The 24162-nt window shown below is 46.5% G+C and overlaps 2 protein-coding genes across 6 annotated transcripts in view; both read left to right on the top strand.

The window, feature by feature from the left end:
- The window catches only part of LOC139251727 (interferon-induced protein 44-like), a 38372-nt gene extending 34098 nt beyond the window's left edge, over nucleotides 1-4274 (top strand). For all 3 annotated transcript variants that reach the window (XM_070873276.1, XM_070873277.1, XM_070873278.1), the window contains exon 7: nucleotides 1019-4274. In XM_070873276.1, coding sequence (XP_070729377.1) covers nucleotides 1019-1183 — 165 coding nt within the window. In that variant the 3' untranslated portion in view covers nucleotides 1184-4274. The remainder of the gene's footprint in view (nucleotides 1-1018) is intronic.
- Nucleotides 4275-10094: 5820 nt separating this feature from the next.
- Nucleotides 10095-24162, top strand: part of LOC139251728 (uncharacterized) — a 53047-nt gene continuing 38979 nt past the window's right edge. For all 3 annotated transcript variants that reach the window (XM_070873280.1, XM_070873281.1, XM_070873279.1), the window contains exons 1-3: nucleotides 10095-10390; nucleotides 11650-11805; nucleotides 17168-17435. In XM_070873280.1, the coding sequence (XP_070729381.1) occupies nucleotides 10123-10390; nucleotides 11650-11805; nucleotides 17168-17433 (690 nt within the window). In that variant the 5' untranslated portion in view covers nucleotides 10095-10122 and the 3' untranslated portion in view covers nucleotides 17434-17435. The remainder of the gene's footprint in view (nucleotides 10391-11649; nucleotides 11806-17167; nucleotides 17436-24162) is intronic.

The raw sequence follows: 24162 nt of genomic DNA, 5'->3' as shown, positions 1-24162 counted from the left end.
TGTCCCAGGAATTTGAATCCCTCCCTCTTGCACCATTCCTCAAGCCACGTATTTACCTTAACTTTCCTGCTGTTTCTACTCTGACTAGCATGTGGCACTGGTAGCAATCCTGAGATTACTACCTTTGAGGTCCTACTTTTTAGTTTAACTCCTAACTCCCTAAATTCAGCTTGTAGGACCTCATCCTTTTTTTTTTTTCCTATATCGTTGGTAGCTATATGCACCACGACAACTAGCTGTTCACCCTCCCCCTCCAAATTGTCCTGCAGCCGCTCCGAGACATCCTTGACCCTTGCACCAGGGAGGCAACATACCATCCTGGAGTCTTGATTGTGGCCACAGAAGTGCCTATTTATTCCCCTTACAATAGAATCCCCTACCACTATAGCTCTCCCACTCATTTTCCTGCCCTCCTGTGCAGCAGAGCCATGAACTTGGCTGCTGCTGCCTTCCCCTGATGAGTTATCTCCCCCAACAGTACCCAAAACGGTATATCTGTTTTGGAGGGAGATGACCACAGGGGACCCCTGTACTACCTTCCTTCCACTGCTCTGCCTGATGGTCACCCATTCCCTATCTGCCTATGTAACCTTTGCCTGCAATGTGACCAATTCACTAAACGTGCTATTCATGACATCCTCAGCATCGTGAATGCTCCAGAGTGAGTCCATGTGCAGCTCCAGTGCCGCAATGCGGTCTGTCAGGAGCTGCAGCTGGACACACTTCCTGCACCCATTGTAGTCAGGGACACTGGAAGCGTCCCTGACTTCCCACATAGCACAGGAGGAGCATGACAGGGGTCTGGGCTCTCCTGTCATGACTTAACCCTTAAATTAACTTAATTTGGCAACAATGCCAAAGGTTACCCACTGATAATATAGGAAACGTGGCAGCCAATGAGATAAATGACCAGATAATTTTTTTTAGTGAATGTTGGTTCAGATTTGTGATGTAGAACATTTAATCACCTTGACCAGTTTTGAATACTTTTAAAACCTGTCTCTCCTTTTTCTTTTAGTTTGGAAAGTTCTCAAAAGATACCGGGATGAAACAGCGCATCATGTTTGCAATTTCAAATGAGTGGAATGGCGATACGATAGGGCTGACAAAATGCATTCTCACTTTGTACGCCCTGGATAATATAGTCAGAAACATTGACCAATACTTCAAAGCGACAGACTAATGGACAAACCTAACCTTGTACAGAACTGTGTAACAAATCCTATTGCTCTATCATAGTGGCTGAATAAGTCCACTTAAAAGTCTGAACTCGAAAACCATTATCCTCTAATTTGTGCTTTAGCACAGTCATAGAAACATAGAAACATAGAAAATAGGTGCAGGAGTAGGCCATTCAGCCCTTCTAGCCTGCACCGCCATTCAATGAGTTCATGGCTGAACATGCACTTCAGTACCCCCTTCCTGCTTTCTCGCCATACCCCTTGATCCCCCGAGTAGTAAGGACTTCATCTAACTCCCTTTTGAATATATTTAGTGAATTGGCCTCAACTACTTTCTGTGGTAGAGAATTCCATAGGTTCACTACTCTCTGGGTGAAGAAGTTTCTCCTCATCTCGGTCCTAAATGGTTTACCCCTTATCCTTAGACTGTGACCCCTGGTTCTGGACTTCACCAACATTGGGAACATTCTTCCTGCATCTAACCTGTCTAAACCCGTCAGAATTTTAAACGTTTCTATGAGTCAGTTTACGGGTGAGTGGTATGTGAGTGTCCGATGTATTTACTCTCTGTTCTATGCACTTTTATGGCAGATGTATTTATAGAATGATATAGCACAAAGAGAGGCCATTCGGCCACTCGAGCCTGTGCCAGTTCATTGAAAGAACGATCCAATTCGTCCCACTCCCCCTGCTCTTCCCCCGTAGCCCTGAAATGTTTTTCCCCTTCCAGTATTTATCCAATTCCCAGTTTGAACGTTACTATTGAATCTGCTCCCACCGCCCTTTCAGGCAGCGCGTTCCAGATCATGACAACTCACTGCATTTGAAAAAAAACATCTCCTCATCTCTTCCCTCCTGCAGGTTGGGCCTATACACATTGGAATTCAGAAGAATGAGAGGTGATCTTATCGAAGCGTATAAGATTGAGGGGGCTTGACAAGGTGGATGCAGAGAGGATGTTTCCACCGATGGGGGAGACTAGAACTAGAGGACATGATCTTAGAATAAGGGGCCACCCATTTAAAACTGAGACGAGGAGAAATTTCTTCTCTGAGGGTTGTAAATCTGTGGAATTCTCTGCCTCAGAGAGCTGTGGAAGCTGGGACATTGAATAAATTTAAGACAGAGATAGACAGTTTCTTAACCGATAAGGGAATAAGGGTTATGGGGAGCGGGCAGGGAAGTGGACCTGAGTCCATGATCAGATCAGCCATGATTGTATTAAATGGCAGAGCAGGCTTGAGAAGCCGTATGGCCTACTCCTGCTCCGATTTCTTATGTTCTTATGTTCTTATTGCCCATTTCCGCCCCTGCCTCAGCTCATCTGCTGCTGAAACCCTCATCCGTGCCTTTGTTATCTCCAGACTTGACTATTCCAACACACTCCTGGCTGGTCTCCCACATTCTACCCCACGTAAACGTGAGGTCATCCAAAACTCGGCAGCCTGTGTCCTAAGTCGCACCGAGTCCCACTCACCCATCACCCCCTGTGCTCACTGCCCCGTGTCCTAACTCGCACCAAGTCCCACTCACCCATCACCCACTGTGCTCACTGCCCTGTGTCCTAACTCGCACCAAGTCCCACTCACCCATCACCCCCTGTGCTCACTGCCCCATGTCTTAACTTGCACCAAGTCCCACTCACCCATCACCCACTGTGCTCACTGCCCCGTGTCCTAACTCGCACCAAGTCCCACTCACCCATCACCCACTGTGCTCACTGCCCCGTGTCCTAACTCGCACCAAGTCCCACTCACCCATCACCCCCTGTGCTCACTGACCCGTGTCCTAACTCGCACCAAGTCCCACTCACCCATCACCCCCTGTGCTCACTGACCCGTGTCCTAACTTGCACCAAGTCCCACTCACCCATCACCCAGTGCTCGCTAACCTACATTGGCTGCTGGTTAAGCAACGCCTCGATTTCAAAATTCTCATCCTTGTTTACAAATCCCTCCATGGCCTTGCCCCTCCCTATCTCTGTCTGTAACCTCCTCCAGCCCCTACACCCCTTCCTATCTCTGTAACCTCCTCTAGGCCCGACACCCCTCCCTATCTCTGTAACCCCCTCCAGTCCCACAACTCCCCCGAGATGTCTGCGCTCCTCTAATTCTGCCCTCTTGAACATCCCTGATTATAATCGCTCAATCACTGGTGGCCGTGCCTTCTGTTGCCTGGGCCCCAAGCTCTGGAATTCCCTCCCTAAACCTCTCCGCCTCTCTATCCTCTTTAAGACGCTCCTTAAAAACTTCCTCTTTGACGAAGCTTTTGGTCATCTGTAATTTCGTCTTGTGTGGCTCAGCATCAAATTTATCTGTTTTGTCTTAAAATGCTCCTGTGAAGCGCCTTGGGACATTTCACTACGTTAAAGACACCATAAAATAAACACAAGAAGTTGTTGTTGTACTTTATCTCACTGAAGCTAGAAATGATGAAATAGTTCAAGTTGTTCATTTCAGGACGCTTTAGAGTTTAATGTGACGGTACAATTTAGCTAACTGCTGTTCAGCTTCTGCTGAGGTTCAGGGTGTGGGTTGCAGGATGTGTGATTTGTGCCTGCTGATGTCTTTTTGTCACCACATTGTCAACGTGAAGGGAGGGTGAACAGCCAGTTGTCGTGGTGTATATAGGTACCAATGATTTAGGTAAAAAACAGGATGAGGTCCTACAGGATGAATTTAGGGAGCTAGGAGTTAAATTAAAAAGTAGGACCTCAAAAGTAGTAATCTCAGGATTACTACCAGTGCCACGTGCTAGTCAGAGTAGGAATAGCAGGATAGCTCAGATGAATACGTGGCTTGAGGAGTGGTGCAGAACAGAGGGATTCAAATTCCTGGGATATTGGAACCGGTTCTGGGGGAGGTGGGACCAGTACAGATGGTCTGTACCTGGGCAGGACCGGAACCAATGTCCCAGGGGGAGTGTTTGCTAGTGCTGTTTGGGAGGAGTTAAACGAATATGGCAGGGGGATGGGAACCTATGCAGGGAGACAGAGGGAAATAAAATGGAGGCAGAAGCAAAAGATAGAAAGGAGAATAGTAAAAGTGAAGGGCAGAAAAACCCAAGGAAAAAAACAAAAAGGGCCACATTACAGCAAAATTCTAAAGGGGCAAAGTATGTTAAAAAGACAAGCCCGAAGGCTCTGTGCCTCAATGCGAGGAGTATTCGGAATAAGGTGGACGAATAAACTGCGCAGACAGCAATTAACGAATATAATGTAATTGGCATCTCGGAGACATGGCTCCAGGGTGACCAAGGCTGGGAACTCAACATCCAGGGGTATTCAACATTTAGGAAGGATAGGCAGAGAGGAAAAGGAGGCAGGATGGCGTTGCTGGTAAAGAGGAAATTAATGCAATAGTAAGGAGGGACATTAGCCTGGATGATATGGAATCGGTATGGGTGGAGCTGCGGAATTTCAAAGGGCAGAAAACGCTAGTGGGAGTTGTGTACAGGCTACCAAACAATAGTAGTGAGGTTGGGGACAGCATCAAACAAGAAATAAGGGATGTGCGCCATAAAGGTACAACAGTTATCATGGGCGACTTTAATCTACGTATTGATTGGGCAAACCAAACTGGTAGCAATGCGGTGGAAGAGGATTTCCTGGAGTGTATTAGGGATGGTTTTCTAGACCAATATGTCGAGGAACAAACTAGGGGGGAGGCCATCTTAGACTGGGTGTTGTGTAATGAGAGAGGATTAATTAGTAATCTCATTGTGCGAGGCCCCTTGGGGAAGAGTGACCATAATATGGTGGAATTCTACATTAGGATGGAGAATGAAACAGTTAATTCAGAGACCATGGTCCAGAACTTAAAGAAGGGTATGAGGCGTGAATTGGCTCGGATAGACTGGCAAAGGATACTTAAAGGTATGACGGTGGATAAGCAATGGCAAACATTTAAAGGTCACATGGATGAACTTCAGCAATTGTACATCCCTGTCTGGAGTAAAAATAAAACGGGGAAGGTGGCTCAACCATGGCTAACAAGGGACATTAAGGATAGTGTTAAAGCCAAGGAAGAAGCATATAAATTGGCTAGAAAAAGCAACAAACCTGAGGACTGGGAGAAATTTAGAATTCAACAGAGGAAGACTAAGGGTTTAATTAAGAGGGGAAAAATAGAGTACGAGAGGAAGCTTGCAGGGAATGTAAAAATAGACTGCAAAAGCTTCTATAAATATGTGAAGAGAAAAAGATTAGTGAAGACAAATGTAGGTCCCTTGCAGTCGGATTCAGGTGAATCTATAATGAGGAACAAGGAAATGGCAGACCAATTGAACAAATACTTTGGTACTGTCTTCACGAAGGAAGACACAAATAACCTTCTGAATGTATTAGGGGACTGAGGGTCTCGTGAGAAGGAGGAACTGAAGGATATCCTTAGGCATGAAATTGTGTTAGGAAAATTGATGGGATTGAAGGCCGATAAATCCCCGGGGCCTGATAGTCTGCATCCCAGAGTACTTAAGGAAGTGGCCCTAGAAATAGTGGATTCATTGGTGATAATTTTCCAACAGTCTATTGACTCTGGATCAGTCCCTATGGACTGGAGGGTAGCTAATGTAACACCACTTTTTAAAAAAGGAGGAAGAGAGAAAATGGGTAATTGTAGACCGGTTAGCCTGACATCAGTAGTGGGGAAAATGTTGGAATCAATCATTAAGGATGAAATAACAGCGCATTTGGAAAGCAGTGACAGGATCGGACCAAGTCAACATAGATTTATGATAGAGAAATCATGTTTGACGAATCTTCTGGAATTTTTTGAGGATGTAACTAGCAGAGTGGACAAGGGAGAACCAGTGGGTGTGGTGTATTTGGACTTTCAAAAGGCCTTTGACAAGATCCCACACGAGATTGGTGTGCAAAATCAAAGCGCATGGTATTGGGGGTAATGTACTGACGTGGATCGAGAATTGGTTGGCAGACAGGAAGCAGAGAGTCGGGATCAGCGGGTCCTTTTCAGAATGGCAGGCAGTGACTAATGGAGTGCCGCAGGGCTCAGTGCTGGGACTCCGCTCTTTACAATATATATTAACGATTTAGATGGAGGAATTGAGTGTAATATCTCCAAGTTTGCGGTTGACACTAAACTGGGTGGCGGTGTGAGCTGTGAGGAGGATGCTGAGAGGCTGCAGGGTGACTTGGACAACTTAGGTGAGTGGGCAAATGCATGGCAGATGCAGTATAATGTGGATAAATGTGAGGTTATCCATTTTGGGGGCAAAAACACGAAGGCAGAATATTAACTGAATGGCGGCAGATTATCTGCCCATGATTTTGTCATTCGCCATAGACCAGGCACCAACAACTGCACTGATGCATTGAGCCGGTTACCGTTGCCCACACCGGAGGTGGAAACGCCAATGCCCGCAGAGCTACTCATGGTCATGGATGCCTTTGAGAGTGAAGGGTCGTCTGTCACTGCTCAACAAGTTAAGATCCGGACCAGCCAGGATCCGACTCTGTCGGTTGTAAAATGTTCAGTTCTTAACGGGGACTGGTTGACTATCCCCAAGGAAAAGGGTGATGAAACCATACCGTACAGCCATTGTAAGGATGAGCTTTCCATCCAGTCCGACTGTTTACTTTGGAGTAATCATGTTGTAATGCCCAAGAAAGGCAGGGCGAGATTTGTACGGGAGTTACATAGTACACATCCTGGTATTGTCATTATGAAGGCCATCACCAGGTCCCATGTTTGTTGGCCTGGCATTGACTCAGACTTAGGGTCATGCGTGCAGCACTTGCAAGCAGTTAAGCAATACCCCAAAGGAAGCTCCGCTCAGTCTGTGGTCATGGCCATCCAAACTGTGGTGTAGAATCCAAATCGACTTTGCGGGCCCCTTCCTCGGTGAAATGTTTTTTGTGGTGGTGGATGCATACTCCAAATGGATAGAACATGTGATCATGTCATCCAGCACTTCCACTGCCACCACTGAGAACCTGAGAGCCATGTTTGCCACACATGGTCTGCCAGACATCGTTGTCAGCGACAGTGGACCGTGTTTCACGAACCTGGAGCTTTTCACGAGTTCATGAAACGCAACAGCATAAAACACGTCAGCCGCGTTCAAACCCGCATCCAATGGTCAAGCGGAGCGGGCAGTTCAAACCATCAAGCAGTGCCTGAAACGCGTAACTCACGGTTCCTTGCAGACATGCCTGTCATGCATACTGTGCAGTTACAGGACAAGGCCACATATGCTCACCGGGGTCTCGCATGCGGAACTGTTGATGAAAAGAGACCTTAAAACCAGGCTCTCTCTAGTCCATCCTGACCTTAATGATCATGTCAAAACCTAACGTCAACGCCAGCAGTGGTATCACGACCGCGCCGCAGTGTCACGGGACATATCTGTAAACGACCCAGTGTATGTACTTAACCATGGTCAAGGGCCCAAGTGACTCCCGGGCTATGTTACGGATAAGAAGGGTAACTGAATGTATATGGTTAAGCTCAAGAATGGGCAGATGTGTAGGAAACACATTGATCAAATCAAGCTAAGACACCGGACAGTTGGAAGAAGACACCGCGAGCTTAGATGACCAACCAACTCACATCCAACCATCAGAAGAACCCACTGTGGTCAACGCCCAGCCCGAAGTCGTGAGAGACTTGGAAAGCACTGGGATTGTACTGAGACGGTCAACCAGGGAGGGAAGGGCTCCGGACCGTCTGAACTTGTAATATGGACTTGTGCCAAGAGCTGGGGGGGAATGATGTAATGTATGTACATAAGGTCTGCTCACCAACAGAGGGCAGTACCGTCAGAGGTCCTATGGTCATAGGTACACTCGTGCTGGGCCCGGTATATAACCTGAACTTCACCTTTGTACCTTCACTTCTGGAAGCCATTAAGGACTGACCAGGTTACCATCATCATCATCATCATAGGCAGTCCCTCGGAATCGAGGAAGACTTGCTTCCACTCTTAGTATGAGTTCTTAGGTGGCTGTACAGTCCAATACGGGAACCACAGTCTCTGTCACAGGTGGGACACAGAGTCGTTGAGGGGAAGGGTGGGCGAGGAGCCTGGTTTGCTGCACGCCCCTTCCGCTGCCTGTGCTTGGTTTCTGCATGCTCTCGGCGATGATAATCGAGGAGCTCAGCGCCCTCCCAGATGCACTTCCTCCACTTAGGGCGGTCTTTGGCCAGGGATTCCCAGGTGTCAGTGGGGATGTCGCACTTTATCAGGGAGGCTTAGAGAGTGTCCTTGTAACGTTTCCTCTGCCCCCCTTTGGCTCATTTGCCATGGACGAGTTCCGAGTAGAGCGTTTGCTTTAGGAGTCTCGTGTCTGGCATGCGAATTATGTGGCCTGCCCAGCGGAGCTGATCAAGTGTGGTCAGTGCTTCAATGCTGGGGATGTTGGCCTGGACAAGGACGCTAATGTTTGTGCGTCCGTCCTCCCAGGGGATTTGTAGGATCTTGTGGAGACAACGCTGGTGGTAATTCTCCAGCGACTTGAGGTGTCTACAATACATGGTCCACGTCTCTGAGCCATACAGGAGGGCGGGTATTACTACGGCACTGTAGCCGGACCGGGGTCAAGCAGGGCTGTGTCATTGCCCCAACCCTCTTCTCAATCTTCCTCACTGCCATGCTCCGTCTCACAGTTGACAAGCTCCCCGCTGGAGTGGAACTAAACTACCGATCTAGTGGGAAGCTGTTCAACCTTCGCCGTCTCCAAGCCAGGTCTAAGACCACCCCAACTTCTGTCGTCGAGCTACAGTACGTGCACACACACAGGCTGAACTCCAGGATATAGTCGACGTATTTACCAAAGCGTATGAAAGCATGGGCCTTACGCTAAACATCAGTAAGATAAAGGTCCTCCACCAGCCTATCGTCGCCGCATAGCACTGCCCCCCAGTCATCAAGATCCACGCCGCGGCCCTGGACAACGTGGACCACGTCCCTTATCTCGGGAGCTTCTTATCAACAAGAGCAGACATTGACGACGAGATCCAACACCGCCTCCAGTGTGCCAGTACAGCCTTCGGCCACCTGAGGAAAAGAGTGTTTGAAGATCAGGCCCTCAAAACTGTCACCAAGCTCATAACCAGGTTACACCTAGTCACTGGCTCACCGTACGGAGTTCATTGTATCATTTCATACACTACACCGCCCACCCTTTCCTCCAACCACTGTCTGTCCCATCTGTGACAGAGACTATAATTCCCGTATTGGACTGTACAGTCACCTGGGAACTCACTTTTAGAGTGGAAGCAAGTCTTCCTCGACTCCGAGGGTATAGTAGTATTAGGCAGTCCCTCATATCGAGGATGACTTGCTTCCACACCAAAAAGGAATGAGTTCACAGGTGTTTCAATGAGGGACATGACATTCCAGGTCCCGAACTAGATACTGAAGGGTGGAAGATGCCTGTGTGTGGATTCTTTTAACGTGGGGTGGCCATTGCACACCAACCACCACACGGGCTTGACAGAGCTAGGTCTTGGTTCAGTGGCAAGGGTTAACCAAGACGACTGGAGACCAGCTCTGTTGCACGGACCTAGTGTGCACGCATGCTCCTACTATCAATAGATCGCAGTGTGGGCTGGCCCGTGCTGCCCCTGGGCCCTCGGCCTCTCCTGGGTTAGTGCAGTTGTTGTCTACTATTTGCTTAAATATTCTTGTTTCTTCCATCACCAAGAAGGTGTACTTTTTGCAGCATGCTCTTAAGTTGCACAATTTCCCTTCTTTGTGAATTCCCCAAATGACACAAGGGACTGCCTATGAAGGTGTGTGGGAACCAATCAGGGCCCGGGGTGTGAGATCGAATTAAGGCCAGGTGTGTGAGAACCAATCAGTGCCCGGTGTGTGGGAGCCAATCAGGGCCCGGGGTGTGAATCGGACCAATGGTGCTGGGCGGGTTCAGCGCGGCAGTCGCTGGGAGCAATGCGCGCGCGATGACTCACAGAGCGGGGACATGATGAGGAACTGGGCCTCGGTCCATCCCATCAAGACATGGATTGGGACCGGGATCCTCATCGGGGCCGGGATCGTCATTCTGAAGCGGACCGGGTTCCGGATCACGATCAGCACCGGGATCGGGATCTGGACCGGAATCGGGATCTGGATTTGGAACCCGAACGGGAGCGGGTTGTGGATCGGGGCCGGGTTCCTCATCGCGACCGGGATCCTGCGGTGGCTCTTGTCTTCCCGGGGCCGCGCCACACCGGAACTCCGTTACACAGGTACGGAACAGGGAGTGGAAGAGGGAAGGAAGGGGGAAGGGAGCGGGGTGGGAAGCGGGGAAGGTGGAATGGGGGGAAGGGAGCGGGGTGGGAAGGGGGGAAGGGAGCGGGGTGGGAAGCACATAAGAAAATACATAAGAAATAGGAGTAGGCCATACGGCCCCTCGAGCCTGATCATGGACTCCGCTCCACTTCCCCGCCCGCTCCCCATAACCCCTTATTCCCAATTATCGGTTAAGAAACTGTCTATTTCTGTCTTAAATATATTCAATGACCCAGCCTCCACAGCTCTCTGGGGCAGAGAATTCCACAGATTTACAACCCTCTGAGAGAAGAAATTCCTCCTCATCTCAGTTTTAAATGGGCGGCCCCTTATTCTAAGACCATGCCCCCTAGTTCTAGTCTCCCCCATCAGTGGGAACATCCTCTCTGCATCCACCTTGTCGAGCCCCCTCATAATCTGATACGTTTCGATAAGATCACCTCTCATTCTTCTGAACTCCAATGAGTAGAGGCCCAACCTCCTCAACCTTTCCTCATAAGTCAACCCCCTCATCCCCGGAATCAACTGAGTGAACCTTCTCTGAACTGCCTCCAAAGCAAGTACATCCTTTCTTAAATATGGAAACCAGAACTGTATGCAATATTTCAGGTGTGGCCTCACCAATACCCTGTATAACTGTAGCAAGACTTCCCTGCTTTTATACTCTATCCCCCTTTGCAATAAAGGCCAAAATTCCATTGGCCTTCCTGATCACTTGCTGTACCTGCATACTATCCTTTTGTTTTTCATGCACAAGTAACCCCCAGGTCCCGCTGTACTGCCGCACTTTGCAACTTTTCTCCATTTAAATAATAACTTGCTCCTCGATTTCTTTTTCTCGTCCAAAGTGCATGACCTCACACTTTCCAACATTATACTCCATCTGCCAAATTTTTTGCCCACTCACTTACCCTGCCTATGTCCTTATGCAGATTTTTTGTGTCCTCCTCACACATTGCTTTTCCTCCCAAGGAGCGAGGAGGATGGGGGGGAAGGAGGGCAGGAGGAGGGTAGGGGAGAAGGAGATAGGAGGAGGGGCAAGGAGGAAGACAGGAGGGCGGTGGTTTGGACAATGTAAGATATTACCTTGCATTCCTATTGCTGTAAATTTAATGGACCCTCGTCTCTGTCTCCGAGTATCATATTGTTGCTTGTACTGAATAAAATGCCCCTGTATATTGATGAATTATTCAGCAAAAGTTCTGTTTTATACCAGTGGAATACTACGGGCAAGGAAATGTACATGACGACATTGTAAAACGAATCGGCATTCCCAAATGTGGAGAGGATCCTGGGATTCCATGTGTTCTATTCGTTTACAAAGTCTCGCGTGACACTGAGGATCTCCGCAACGCTCTACGTTGGATTCAAAGTAATATTTTTATTCTGTCTCACTGTGCTTTTCTTGTTGTTTCTCTCTCTCTCATAAGTTGTGCACATATTTCAGGTTGACACTTCCGGTGCAGTACTGAGGGAGTGCTGCACTGTCGGGAGGTGCTATCTTTCTGATGAGATGTTAAACCAACACCTTGTCTTCCCTCAGGTGGAGGGCAGGGGAGTTCTCCCTGGTATCCTGGGCCAATATTTATCCCTCAACAACACTGAAAACAGATTCATCTCACTGCTGTTTGTGGGAGCTTGCTGTGCGCAAATTGGCTGCTGCGTTTCCTACTTTACAACAAAAGCTCTTCATTGGTTGTAAAGCGCTTTGGGACATCCTGAGGTTGTGAAACATGCTGTTTAAATGCAAGTCTGAAATGTGATGATGTATTTTGGAAGGAGATATGAGGAGAGGCAATATAAACAAAATGGTACAATTTTAAATATGGTGCTGGGACAGAGACACCTGGGGGTTTACTTACAGAAATCTTGATAGTTTCAGGACCAGTTGAGAAGACTGCTTAAAAAAAAAAGCATAGGGGGATCCTTGGCTTTATAAATAGAGGCATAGAGTACAAAAGCAAGGAAGATATGCTAAACCTTTATAAATCATTGGTTAGCCCCAGCTGGAGTATTGTGGCCAATTCTCGACACCACAGTTTAGGAAGGATGTCAATCCCTTTGAGGGGGTGCAGACCTTTACTAGAATGGTACCAGAATTGAGGGACTTCAGTTACATGGAAGGACTAGAGAAGCTGGGATTGGGGCGATTTGATAGAGCTGTTCAAAATTTGAAGGGTTGTGGTAGAGGACACCGAGTTAAGGTCATTGGCAAAAGAACCAGGGGACAGATGACAAGTCACATAGAAACATAGAAAATAGGTGCAGGAGTAGGCCATTCGGCCCTTCGAGCCTGCAGCACCATTCAATATGATCATGGCTGATCATTCCCTCAGTACCCCTTTCCTGCTTTCTCCCCATACCCCTTGATCCCTTTAGCCGTAAGGGCCATATCTAACTCCCTTTTGAATATATCTAACGAACTGGCCTCAACAATTTTCTGTGGTAGAGAATTCCACAGGTTCACAATTTTCTGAGTGAAGAAGTTTCTCCTCATCTCGGTCCTAAATTAAAGCACATGGTATTGGGGGTAATGTATTGACGTGGATAGAGAACTGGTTGGCAGACAGGAAGCAAAGAGTAGGAATAAACGGGTCCTTTTCAAAATGGCAGGCAGTGACTAATGGGGTACCGCAAGGTTCAGTGCTGGGACCCCAGCTATTTACAATATACATTAATGATTTAGACGAAGGAATTGAATGTAATATCTCCAAGTTTGCAGATGACACTAAGCTGGTGAACCTTTGCTGCACTCCCTCAATAGCAAGAATGTCCTTCCTCAGATTAGGAGACCAAAACTCGACACAATATTCAAGGTGTGGCCTCACCAAGGCCCTGTACAACTGCAGTAAGACCTCCCTGCTCCTATACTCAAATCCTCTCGCTATGAAGACTTACCCCTTATCCTTAGACTGTGACCCCTGGTTCTGGACTTCCCCAACATCGGGAACATTCTTCCTGCATCTAATCTGTCCAATCCCTTCAGAATTTTATGTTTCTATGAGATCCTCTCTCATTCTTCTAAATTCCAGTGAATATAAGCCTAGTCGATACAGTCTTTCTTCATATGTCAGTCTGCCATCCCGGGAATCAGTCTGGTGAACCTTCGCTGCACTCCCTCAATAGCAAGAATGTCCTTCCTCAGATTAGGAGACCAAAACTCAACATAATATTCAAGGTGTGGCCTCACCAAGGCCCTGTACAACTGCAGTAAGACCTCCCTGCTCCTATACTCAAATCCTCTCGCTATGAAGGCCAACATGCCATTTGACTTCTTCACCGTCTGCTGTACCTGCATGCCAACTTTCAATGACTGATGTACCACGACACTCAGGTCTCGTTGCACCTCCCCTTTTCCTAATCTGTCACCATTCAGATAATATTCTGCCGCCTTGTTTTTGCCACCAAAGTGGATAACCTCATATTTATCTACATTATACTGCATCTGCCATGCATTTGTCCACTCACCTAACCTGTCCAAGTCACCCTGCAGCCGCTTAGCATCCTCCTCACAGCTCACACTGCCACCACCTTAATGTCATCTGCAAACTTGGAGATATTACATTCAATTCCTTCGTCTAAATCATTGATGTATATTGTAAATAGCTGGGGTCCCAGCACTGAACCTTGCGGTACCCCACTAGTCACTGCCTGCCATTCGGAAAAGGACCCGTTTATTTCTACATTTTGCTTCCTGTCTGCCAACCAGTTCTCTATCCACATCAATACATTACCCCCAATACCATGTGCTTTAATTTTGCACACTAATCTCTTGTGTGGGACCTAGTCAAAAGCCTTTTGAAAGTCCAAATACACCACATGCACTGGTTCTCCCTTATCCACTCTACTAGTTACATCCTCACAAAATTCTAGAAGATTTGTCCAGCATGATTTCCCTTTCATAAATCCATGCTGACTTGGACCGATCCAGTCACTGCTTTCCAAATGCGCTGCTATTACATCTTTAATAATTGATTCCAACATTTTCCCCACTACTGATGTCAGGCTAACCGATCTATAATTCCCTGTTTTTTCTCTCCTTTTTTAAAATTGGGGTTACATTTAGCTTCCCTTCAATCCATCGGAACTGATTCAGAGTCTATAGAATGTTAGAAAATGACCACCAATGCATCCACTATTTCGAGGGTCACTTCCTTAAGTACTCTGGGATGCAGACTATCAGGCCCTGGGGATTTATCGGCCTTCAATCCCATCAATTTCCCTAACTCAATTTCCTGACTAATAAGGATTTCCTTCAGTTCCCCCTTTTCCGGAAGGTTACTTGTGTCTTCCTGTTCTTTGTTCCCCATTATAAATTCATCTGATTCTGACTGCAAGGGACCTACGTTTGTCTTCACTAATCTTTTTCTCTTCACATATCTATAGAAGCTTTTGCAGTCAGTTTTTATGTTCCCTGCAAGCTTACTCTCATATTCTATTTCCCCCCCTCCTAATTAAACCCTTTAGCCTCCTCTGCTGAATTCTAAATTTCTCCCAGTCCTCAGGCTTGCTGCTTTTTCTGGCCAATTTATATGCCTCTTCCTTGGATTTAACACTATCCCTAATTTCCCTTGTCAGCCACGGTTGAGCCACCTTCCCCATTTTATTTTTACGCGAGGCAGGGATGTACAATTGTTGAAGTTCATCCATGTGATCTTTAAATGTTTGCCATTGCCTATCCACCGTCAACCCTTTAAGTATCATTCGCCAGTCTATTCTGGCCAATTCACGTCTCATACCATCGAAGTTACCTTTCCTTAAGTTCAGGACCCTAGTCTCTGAATTAACTGTGTCACTCTCCATCTTAATGAAGAATTCTACCATATTATGGTCACTCTTCCCCAAGGGGCCTCGCACAAGATTGCTAATTAATCCTCTCTCATTACACAACACCCAGTCCAGGATGGCCAGCCCTCTAGTTGATTCCTCGACATATTGATCTAGAAAACCTCCCTATTACACTCCAGGAAATCCTCCTCCACCGTATTGCTACCAGATTGGTTAGCCCAATCTATATGTAGATTAAAGTCGCCCATGATAACTGCTGAACCTTTATTGCACTCATCCCTAATTTCCTGTTTACATGGGATGCATCCTAGGTTGCCGAGGGAAGCTAAAGTATGGATTTCAGAAGCTCTGACTAGAATCTTTCAATCTTCCTTGGATATGGGAGAGGTGCCGGAGGACTGGAGGATTGGAACTGTTGAACACCACGGTTCAAAAAAGGGGAGAGGGATAAACCTGATAACTACAGGCCAATCAGTCTAACGTCTGTGGTGGGGAAACTACGAGAGACCATTGTCAAGGACAAGATTAATTCTCACTTGGACACTTGGAGAAGCATGGGTTAATGAGGAACAGCCAGCACGGACTTGTTAAAGGCAAATCATGTCTGACTAACCTGACACAGTTCTTTGATGAAGTAACAAAGAGGGTTGATGAAGGCAGTGCTGTGGATGTTGTATATATGGACTTTCAAAAGGCATTTGATAACGTACCACATAACAGACTTATTCAGAAAACAGAAGCGCTTGGTGTGATGACTTGCCAAGGGAGTACAGTTTTGAAGTTTGCGGACGATAAAAACTTGGCGATGTTGTAAATAGTGAGCATGATATCAGACTTCAGGAGGACATAGCCAAACCGGTGAAATGGGAAGACACATGGAAGATGCAATTTAATGTGGATAAGTGGGGAGAAAAAACATGGAGAAACAATATAATAATTTTACTGTTTTGAGGGAGGTTCCTGGGGGTGCATATTAACAAATCTTTGAAGGTGGCAGGGCAAGTTGATAAGGCAGTTAAGAAAGTGTATGGGATACATGGCTTTGTAATTGGAGGAATTGAATACAAAAGCAAGTAAGCCATGCTAAAACTTTACAAATGTCTGGTTAGGCCTCAGCTGGAGTATTGTGACCATTCTGGGCACCACAGTTTAGGAAGGATGTTCCCTGGAGAGGGTGTGGAGGAGGTTTACCAGGATGATACCAAGGTCGAGGGACTGCAGTTATGTGGCGAGACCAGAGAAACTGGGATTGTTTGAGCAGAGAAGTCTAAGGGGAGATCTAATACAGGTGTTCACAATAGTGAGGGTTTGAGCAAGTCCGGAGAAACTGTTTCCTCTGGAAAGTGGGTCAGTCAACAGGGCTCATAGGTTTAAAATAAGTGGCAAAAGAACTAGTGAGAGGAATTTTTCACACAGTGGGTTGTTATGATCTGGGGGATACGACCTAAAGAGTGGTGGAATCAGATTCCATAGGAACTTTTAAAAAGCAATCGAACATGTATTTGAAGAGGGCAAATTTTCAGGGGTTATGGGGATAAAGCTGGGATATGGGACTAAGTGGATCGCCCTTTCCAAGAACCGACATAGGCATGTCGGGCCGAATGGCCTCCTGTGCTGTAAGAGATCACGAGAAGATTTTTTTTTCTGGCTTGTGATCTGGCATTTACTGTCTGACAGAGCGGCGGACGCAGATTCAATCGGAACTTTCAATAGAGAATTGGATAGACTTCAAAAGGAAACATTTTCAGGGCTATGGGGAAAGAGCGGATTATGGGACTAATTGGATTGCTCTTTCAAAGAACCGACACAGGCACAATGGACCGAATGGCCTCCTGCGCTGTATCATTCTACGATTCTTTTATATTAATCTGTTGTGACATGGGAATAGTTGCAATAAAAATACACAAACGGACAAGCTATTAAAATGAGTGTTAATTCCATAATAGGGGATCGGATGATAAAAAGGGAAGACATATGTGCCGTGGTCCTGCTGGAAAAGACTTCGAATCAAGACGATAAGCCGGTAGAAGTAAATCACGGAGGTGTGTTCGATGACCAGACTGCGGTTGTGCGAATTCTCTGGAAAGGGACAAGCCTACAGCAGTGGTTTCCTCCTTTCTGGAAATACTGTGACAAAGTTCAGGAGGGGCCCAGATACTGGGAAGCGATGGACAAAGTCACTGAGAGCATCAAGAAGAGGCAGCGTGAGTGAAGGTAACTACTATCGTGACATGCAAGGTGCGCGGTTACAGGGGGTACAGGAACTGTTGATGTAATGTTTTCATACGTAACGTTTACACTTCCGCTGCAGATGGAAGTCATTAGCTTCACAGAACTGTTGGGGCAGTCAGGTGTCATAACTGAGCCAGTCAGATACCACACAATGTCTTTTTCAATATTCATTCTCAGGATTTGGATGTCTCTGGCAAGGCTGGTATTTATTGCCTATCCCTAGTTGCCCTTCTTGAGCCACTGTGCTCCCACAGTGCTGGTAGGGAGGGAGTTCCAGGATTTTGACCCAATGAAGATGAAGGAACGGCCGATATATCTCCATGTTGGGACTGTGTGTGACTGGGAGGTGATGGTGTTCCCATGCACCTGCTATAATTGTCTATCTAGGTGGGGAGGTCGCAGGTTTGGGAGGTGCTGTCTAAGAAACCTTGGCGCGTTGCTGCAGTGCATCCTGTGGATAGTACACACTGCAGCCACGATGTGTTGATGGTTGATGGTGAGCCTTGCCCTCGATGCTCTGCAGCTGTTTGGCATCTTCACTCATCTATTTATGTCTTCAAATACACAAACCCACCATCTTGCATTGCATTCTATTACATAGTCTTTACAGCACAGAAACAGGCCATTCAACTCACAGATCCATGACGATGTTTATGCTCCACTCGAGCCCCCTCCCACCCCATCAACATATCCTTCTATTCCTGTCTCCCGCATGTGTTTATCCAGCGTCCCCTGAAATGTATCTCTGCTATTCACCTCAACCCCTCCCTGTGGGAGCGAGTTCCACATTCTCACCCCTCTCTGGGTAAAGAGGTTTCTCCTGAATTCCCTATTGGATTCAGTAATGACCATCTTATATTTATGGTCCCTAGTTCTGGTCTTTCCCACAATTGGAAACAAATTCTCTGTCTACCCTATCAAACCCTTTCATAAAGACCTGTATTGGGTCTCCCCTCAGTCTCTTTCCTAGAGAAGAGTGTCAGACTTTTTATCTTTCCTGATGGGTATAACCTCTCCATTCTGGTATCATTCTCGTAAATCTGTTTTGCTCCTTATCCAGTGCCTCTACATCCTATTTATAATATGGAGACCAGAACTGTGCACAGTGCTCCAAGGTTCTATACAAGGTTAACATAATGTCTCTGCTTTTTAATTCTATCCCTCTAGAAATGAACCCCAGTGCTTTGTTTGCTATTTTTGGCCTTATTAACCTGTGTCACTACCTTTAGTGATGAGATGGCCTCACCAGGCCTGATTTTTAGTCTCCTAAATGATCATTTCTTAACTGCGTCTCATTCCGTTAGCTTCAGAGGGGGCCAGTTTAGAGGTGTATGGAATGCATCAGGTTCATCTTACACTACAATACTACATTACACAGGCCACCACTGCTTCAATTTTAATTACTCTGCACTTCTAGCCTGCCACAAGGGCCACTGCCAGTCTTTAAGCACAATTGTTTAAAATGGCGAGGTACCTCCACATGTCATCATCAGATGCAGGCCCCTCCTGTGGAGGGAAAGTGTCCCTGCCCCTCACATGCTCCCTTCACATTGTTCTCCCTCCCTCCCTCCCTCCCTCCCAGGGAAAAGCTGTTCTACGACCAGTGTCACAGAATTACAATTGGGAGAGCAGCAGTAATGCTGGGAACACTGAGCACCTGTAAAGAGGAGGCAGAGCAGATTGTGGGCAGGCAACAAGTACTTGCATTTACATAGCACCTTTAACGTAGTACAGCCGTTCCAAGGCGCTTCCCAGGAGTGTAAATCGGACAAAAATTGACACTGAGCCACATGAGGAGGGAGATATTGGGATGTGAGCAAAAGCTTAATCAAAGAGGTACTTTAAAGGAGGAGAGGAAGGCGGAGAGCTTCAGGGAGGGAATTCCAGAGCTTCACACCCAGGCAGCCGAAGGCACGGCCGTCAATGGTGGGGTGATGGAAATCGGGGACACACAAGAGGCCAGAATTAGAGATGTTGAGGATTATAGGGCTGGAGCAGATAGGGAGGGTCGTGGTCATGCAGAGGTTTGAGCACTGGGAAGAGAACTTTGAATTGGAGGCGTTGCCGGACCGGGAGCCAATTTAGATCAGCGAGCACAGGAGAACCAGTGGGAGAGGGTGAGCTTGGAGGTGAAGTGGGGAAATGCTCACCATGGGGAGCTTTTATCTGCTTTCACACAGTGCTGCAATGTTCTTACACTTGGCCGTCACTCCTGAAAAGGGCGAATGTCACCCTGTGCCCAGCTGAATGAGCGAGCTCTTCTATGTTTCACATTATAGGGGAGGTCTGACAGGAAGAGGCCGGTCATAATGTGGATATCTGAACGGAATATATGGAATTAAGGACAGTAAAGTAAACGGGATATATGAAAATGTATAAGCCATGGAAGAATAGCTGGGAGAATGTCAGATTGCAAATAGTGCAACATCAGCATAGCTAACAGTCTTTCTCAAGGTTTCAAGTCACTAATTCTGCCAATGACATCTAATTGTAACATAAAATAAATCTGCAGAATTGCAAGGTCTCAGTTAGTAGTCACACCATTAGATTGAAACATTTAGAGGCAATGCTTGAGCTTTCAAGAAGAACATCTCATATAGATTGACGAATGAGTGGCTGAGTTAGACTGTCAATCCATCTATATTTTGTTATCTGATTTCTAAACTGTATAACTGTTAACGCTTTACGATGTAACTTCACCTATCCGTAGGGAGTGTGTACGCTCTATCCAGAGAGTATATCTTCTGTCTGATAGGTCTTACTGGCCGGTAATAAAGACTGCTTTGTTCAAAGCACAAGAGGTATTCGACTCAGTAATTTTACTGAACCAGATTGAGGTAAAAGAATCCAGGAATTTACATTTGGTGTCAGAAGTGGGATCTCAACATACGACTGCCGAAAACTTTCGAATTAAGAGCCAGACTAGCCTTGGACGAGACGAGGGGAAAATGGCCACTGGAGTGAGTATGATTTCAATACTACTCCAGTTTCCCCCGGTTTCAAAAGTCTGAGGAAAGTTTAGCCACTCGCTGGTTCTCAGGTAGTGTCTGAACGAGATCCAGGACAATCTGGTGAATACCTTTCAAACTTAGAATAGGGATAGAGATAGGGAAATTGCGCGATGACGCAAACCAAGCGGCGACTTGGAAAGATAGGTTATAGTTAGAGCTAGATAGGGATAGATGATCAATCATGGATCCAAAAATTAATAGGAAAGAAAAGAGACTCTTGTGAATGTCTGTTTAAATGAGAAATGCTTCTGTGATTTTTACTGTAACAAAAGCCGGGGAGTTGTGGTTTGTTTTATCTCAAACAGAATGAAAGTTTGTTTTAACCCTTCGTAGTGTTGTCCTGTATGTGGGAAGTTTAAGAGTGTGAACCTTATTGAATTACGTATATTCGGATGATAAGTTACGGAGCCAGGAAATGCACAAAGGATAGGTTTGTTGAAAAAAAAGAAAAAATTACTTGGTCCCGGTGGTTAAAAAAAAAGAAAAACTTGTTGAAAGAAAACATTCAGAGAAGGCACAGCAAAACAACTGAGATGGATTCAAAAGGATTTTAAAAAAAAATTATATTAAATAACACGACCTTGAGGCTGGAACAATTGAGATAACGAAAAGCAGTCCACAGCCCACGTGCCAGACTTCTCTCTAGTCATTAAAAAAAAGTAACGTACTAAATAGGTGCTGAAAGAAAAAAATGTTCTGAGATTTTAAATTATGAAAAAATTCCACTGCAGTAAAAAAAATTAGGGCTTTCATTGATTGGATTTAAACTGCGCAGTAACGCGAAAGGATAGGGAAATTTGGAGACTAAAAGAAATTAATTAAGGCTCATAAGACTTTAGAAAATTAGGCTCACAGGGAATAAAATGGGGATTTAAATAGAGGATAGGTGTTCAACTCAGATACGACGTCGACCTTGTATATCACTTGGCCCGTCTAGGCTCTGATTGAATTAAAAAAAAAACCCCGCAGCAACTCGGAAGGCAGGGCTGACGCGAACGCGCAGCGGCGCAGACGCACAAACAACGCGAGACGCGCAGCGGCGCGACCGAGAGGAGAAGGGCCGAAGCGAACGCGCAGTGACGTAGACGCGCAGTACGTAGACGCGCAGTGACGCCAACGCGTAGTGACGCAGAGGCGCAGCAACGCGAATCGCGAAAGTCAGTGCTAATGTCAGTAAGTCTTTGTAAGTCTTAAGTGTTTAGAGTTTTAAGTAAAGTTTTAAGTATTGAAATCGCGCGGCGACGCGAACCGCGCGGCGACGCAGGTAAGTGTTAGAAGTCCTTGTTTATCTTTTAAAGTTTTAAGTATCTTAACTCGCGCGGCGACGCGAGCCACGGGTCGACGCGGATTGCGCGGCGACGTGAACTGCGAGGCAACGCGGATTGCGCGGCGACGTGAACTGCGAGGCGACGTGGGAGTTTTAGTATCCTAAATCGCGCGGCGACGCGAATCGCGCGGCGACGCGGGTCAGTGTTAGCATTAGTAAAGTTTGGTTATTTGGAGTTAGTTAAAGTCAGTGTTAGTTTCTGTAAAGTCTGTGTCTATTTTTAAGTTTGTTTAAATTGCACGACGACACGAACGTGTAGCGACACAGTAATACGAGGAGCAGCGTGAAAATGGGTAATCAGTTAGATAAAACCACGGATGCGGATAATCCGCTACAAAAGCTATGTGAGGAATTCCCTGAAAGAGCTGAAGACTTTAGAAAATTATCAGGAGCCCTGAATAAATTATTAGGGGATGACCAGTGGCCTCTAGGTGGCACTAGAAGCGTAGAGGTAGCAAAAAAAAAAAGCATACGGGATTAATTTGGAGAAGGGGACGAGGAAAAGGGGATAAAAATTTAATTGCAACCTGGCGACATTATTGTCAGAAATTAAAAGATGCATCACTTCTGTCAAGTTGGCAAACAAATGCTATCAAATTAGGACTTTCATTGACAGAGGGAACACATGTTAAAACTGTAGACGTCTTAAAGAAAGAATGTGCGCACGAGAAACTTGCTAAGAGATCCTCTGGGACCTCTGAGAAAGGTATTGATCAACTACGAGTTAAAATGGCTGGCATTGTGTTAACCGAGGCTGATGATGAAATTGATGAGTGGCCACTGACTCAGCGCCCAACGGCGCCTCCCGCACCCCCTGGCCTCTTGCTCCAGTCCTCTTCCCAACACCCTCCACCTAACACTCCGGTAACAAGAGGAGTTAAAAATAACCCCATACCACCAAACCCGAACTGACTCCTCATCCTCTGATAGCGATTCGGATCCCCAGTTTACAAGCAATATAGCCGAAAGGACCAGATCTCACACTCGAAAGGGCAGAACTATATCTCGACATCACAAACAGTCCCGTAAATCTTCTAGTCAATCTACCAGTCCAAGTTGTGAAAGACATAGCAAACACCCCCGCCGATCGAGACGCAGAACTGTCAAGCAGTCAGGCAGCTCCGAAACATCCTCCGACCTAGAAATGATTTCCAAGATCCCAAAGTCCCAACACCAATTCCCTGTCAGACCAATGCCAAACCCTGATGCACAACAAGCTGCAGACCACCTCTCTATAAATGTCTGTGATCTTCAAACAACTATTTGATTGCTCACGCTATCCGGACAGATGGAGAGGACAGTTAGATATTATTGGCAGGAAAAGAAAGGGGAGGGGGGAGGTGCGCCCCCAACCCGGGTCAAGACTGAATACGTGACTAGAAAGGAAGAGCCATCTTGGGAGGAAGGATCAATAGAACCGTAGTGTTGCATACAGGATTGGATGGATAAGCAAGGATACGGTTATACTAAACAACCAAACGGCCCGAGCCCTGCTAATAAACCTCCCTATTGTCCCCGGCATGGTATGGGAAGAGGCCGGGACTGGGTAAGAGGAATTGACTGTTTTAATTGTGGGCAGGAAGGACATTGGAATAAAAATTGCCCCTACCGTCAGCATGGAAAAGGAAGAGGAGGGGGGCAAGGGGGGAGAGGAGGATCTTACACTAACTTCTCCCAGAAACAACCCCTTTGGTCAATTGTCCCCCAATTGACGACACAGCTTGATTGTGCAGGGATCCTCCCCGGACGACGAACCCATTCTGAGTGGCAACCCTTTTTGATAGATACGGGAGCCTTCATGTCTTCTGTACAATCAAAGCTTAAACTCCCTGCCTCTACTGAAACACAGGAACTTTCAGGATTCCTGGGACAAATCTCGACATTCCCAGTGTCAGAACCGGTTAAAATGGGTTACCAGGAAGAATCGGTGGAACATCGAGTTGTTATCACAACCAATCTGGACTGTAACTTGATGGCTAGAGACCTCCTTTGCAAATTCCAGTTGCATTTGGAGTGTGGAGATGATGGGATTATTGTAAAACAGGAAACCCTTAAGCGGCAGTATTATACCACTAGAACCCCTCAGTGGTGGTCTCTGGACCTGCCGCAGGCACCTTATCACGTGACCCTAGCATACGATCCCAGTGGAAAGAATCAGGACCTGCAGAACTTTTATCAGGATCACGAAGGGGAAGTGAAGGGAATTCTATTAAGGGCTAGAGTGACTGGACTGGAAAGAGAGGCAGATTTTGTGGAAGTGGATAAGAATCTGTGGAAACAGCCCCTAACAATGGCACCGCATATTGCTCGTGAAGTATTAGCCCCTCACCATGCTAAAGATTTGGGAGTTATGGTACGCAAGGCCATAGAT

This window comes from Pristiophorus japonicus, unplaced genomic scaffold, assembly GCF_044704955.1.
Source record: "Pristiophorus japonicus isolate sPriJap1 unplaced genomic scaffold, sPriJap1.hap1 HAP1_SCAFFOLD_433, whole genome shotgun sequence".
In the NCBI taxonomy this organism is placed as follows: domain Eukaryota; kingdom Metazoa; phylum Chordata; class Chondrichthyes; family Pristiophoridae; genus Pristiophorus; species Pristiophorus japonicus.
The sequence above is the reverse complement of the archived record's forward strand: the minus strand, read 5'-3'. Positions and strand labels throughout refer to the sequence as shown.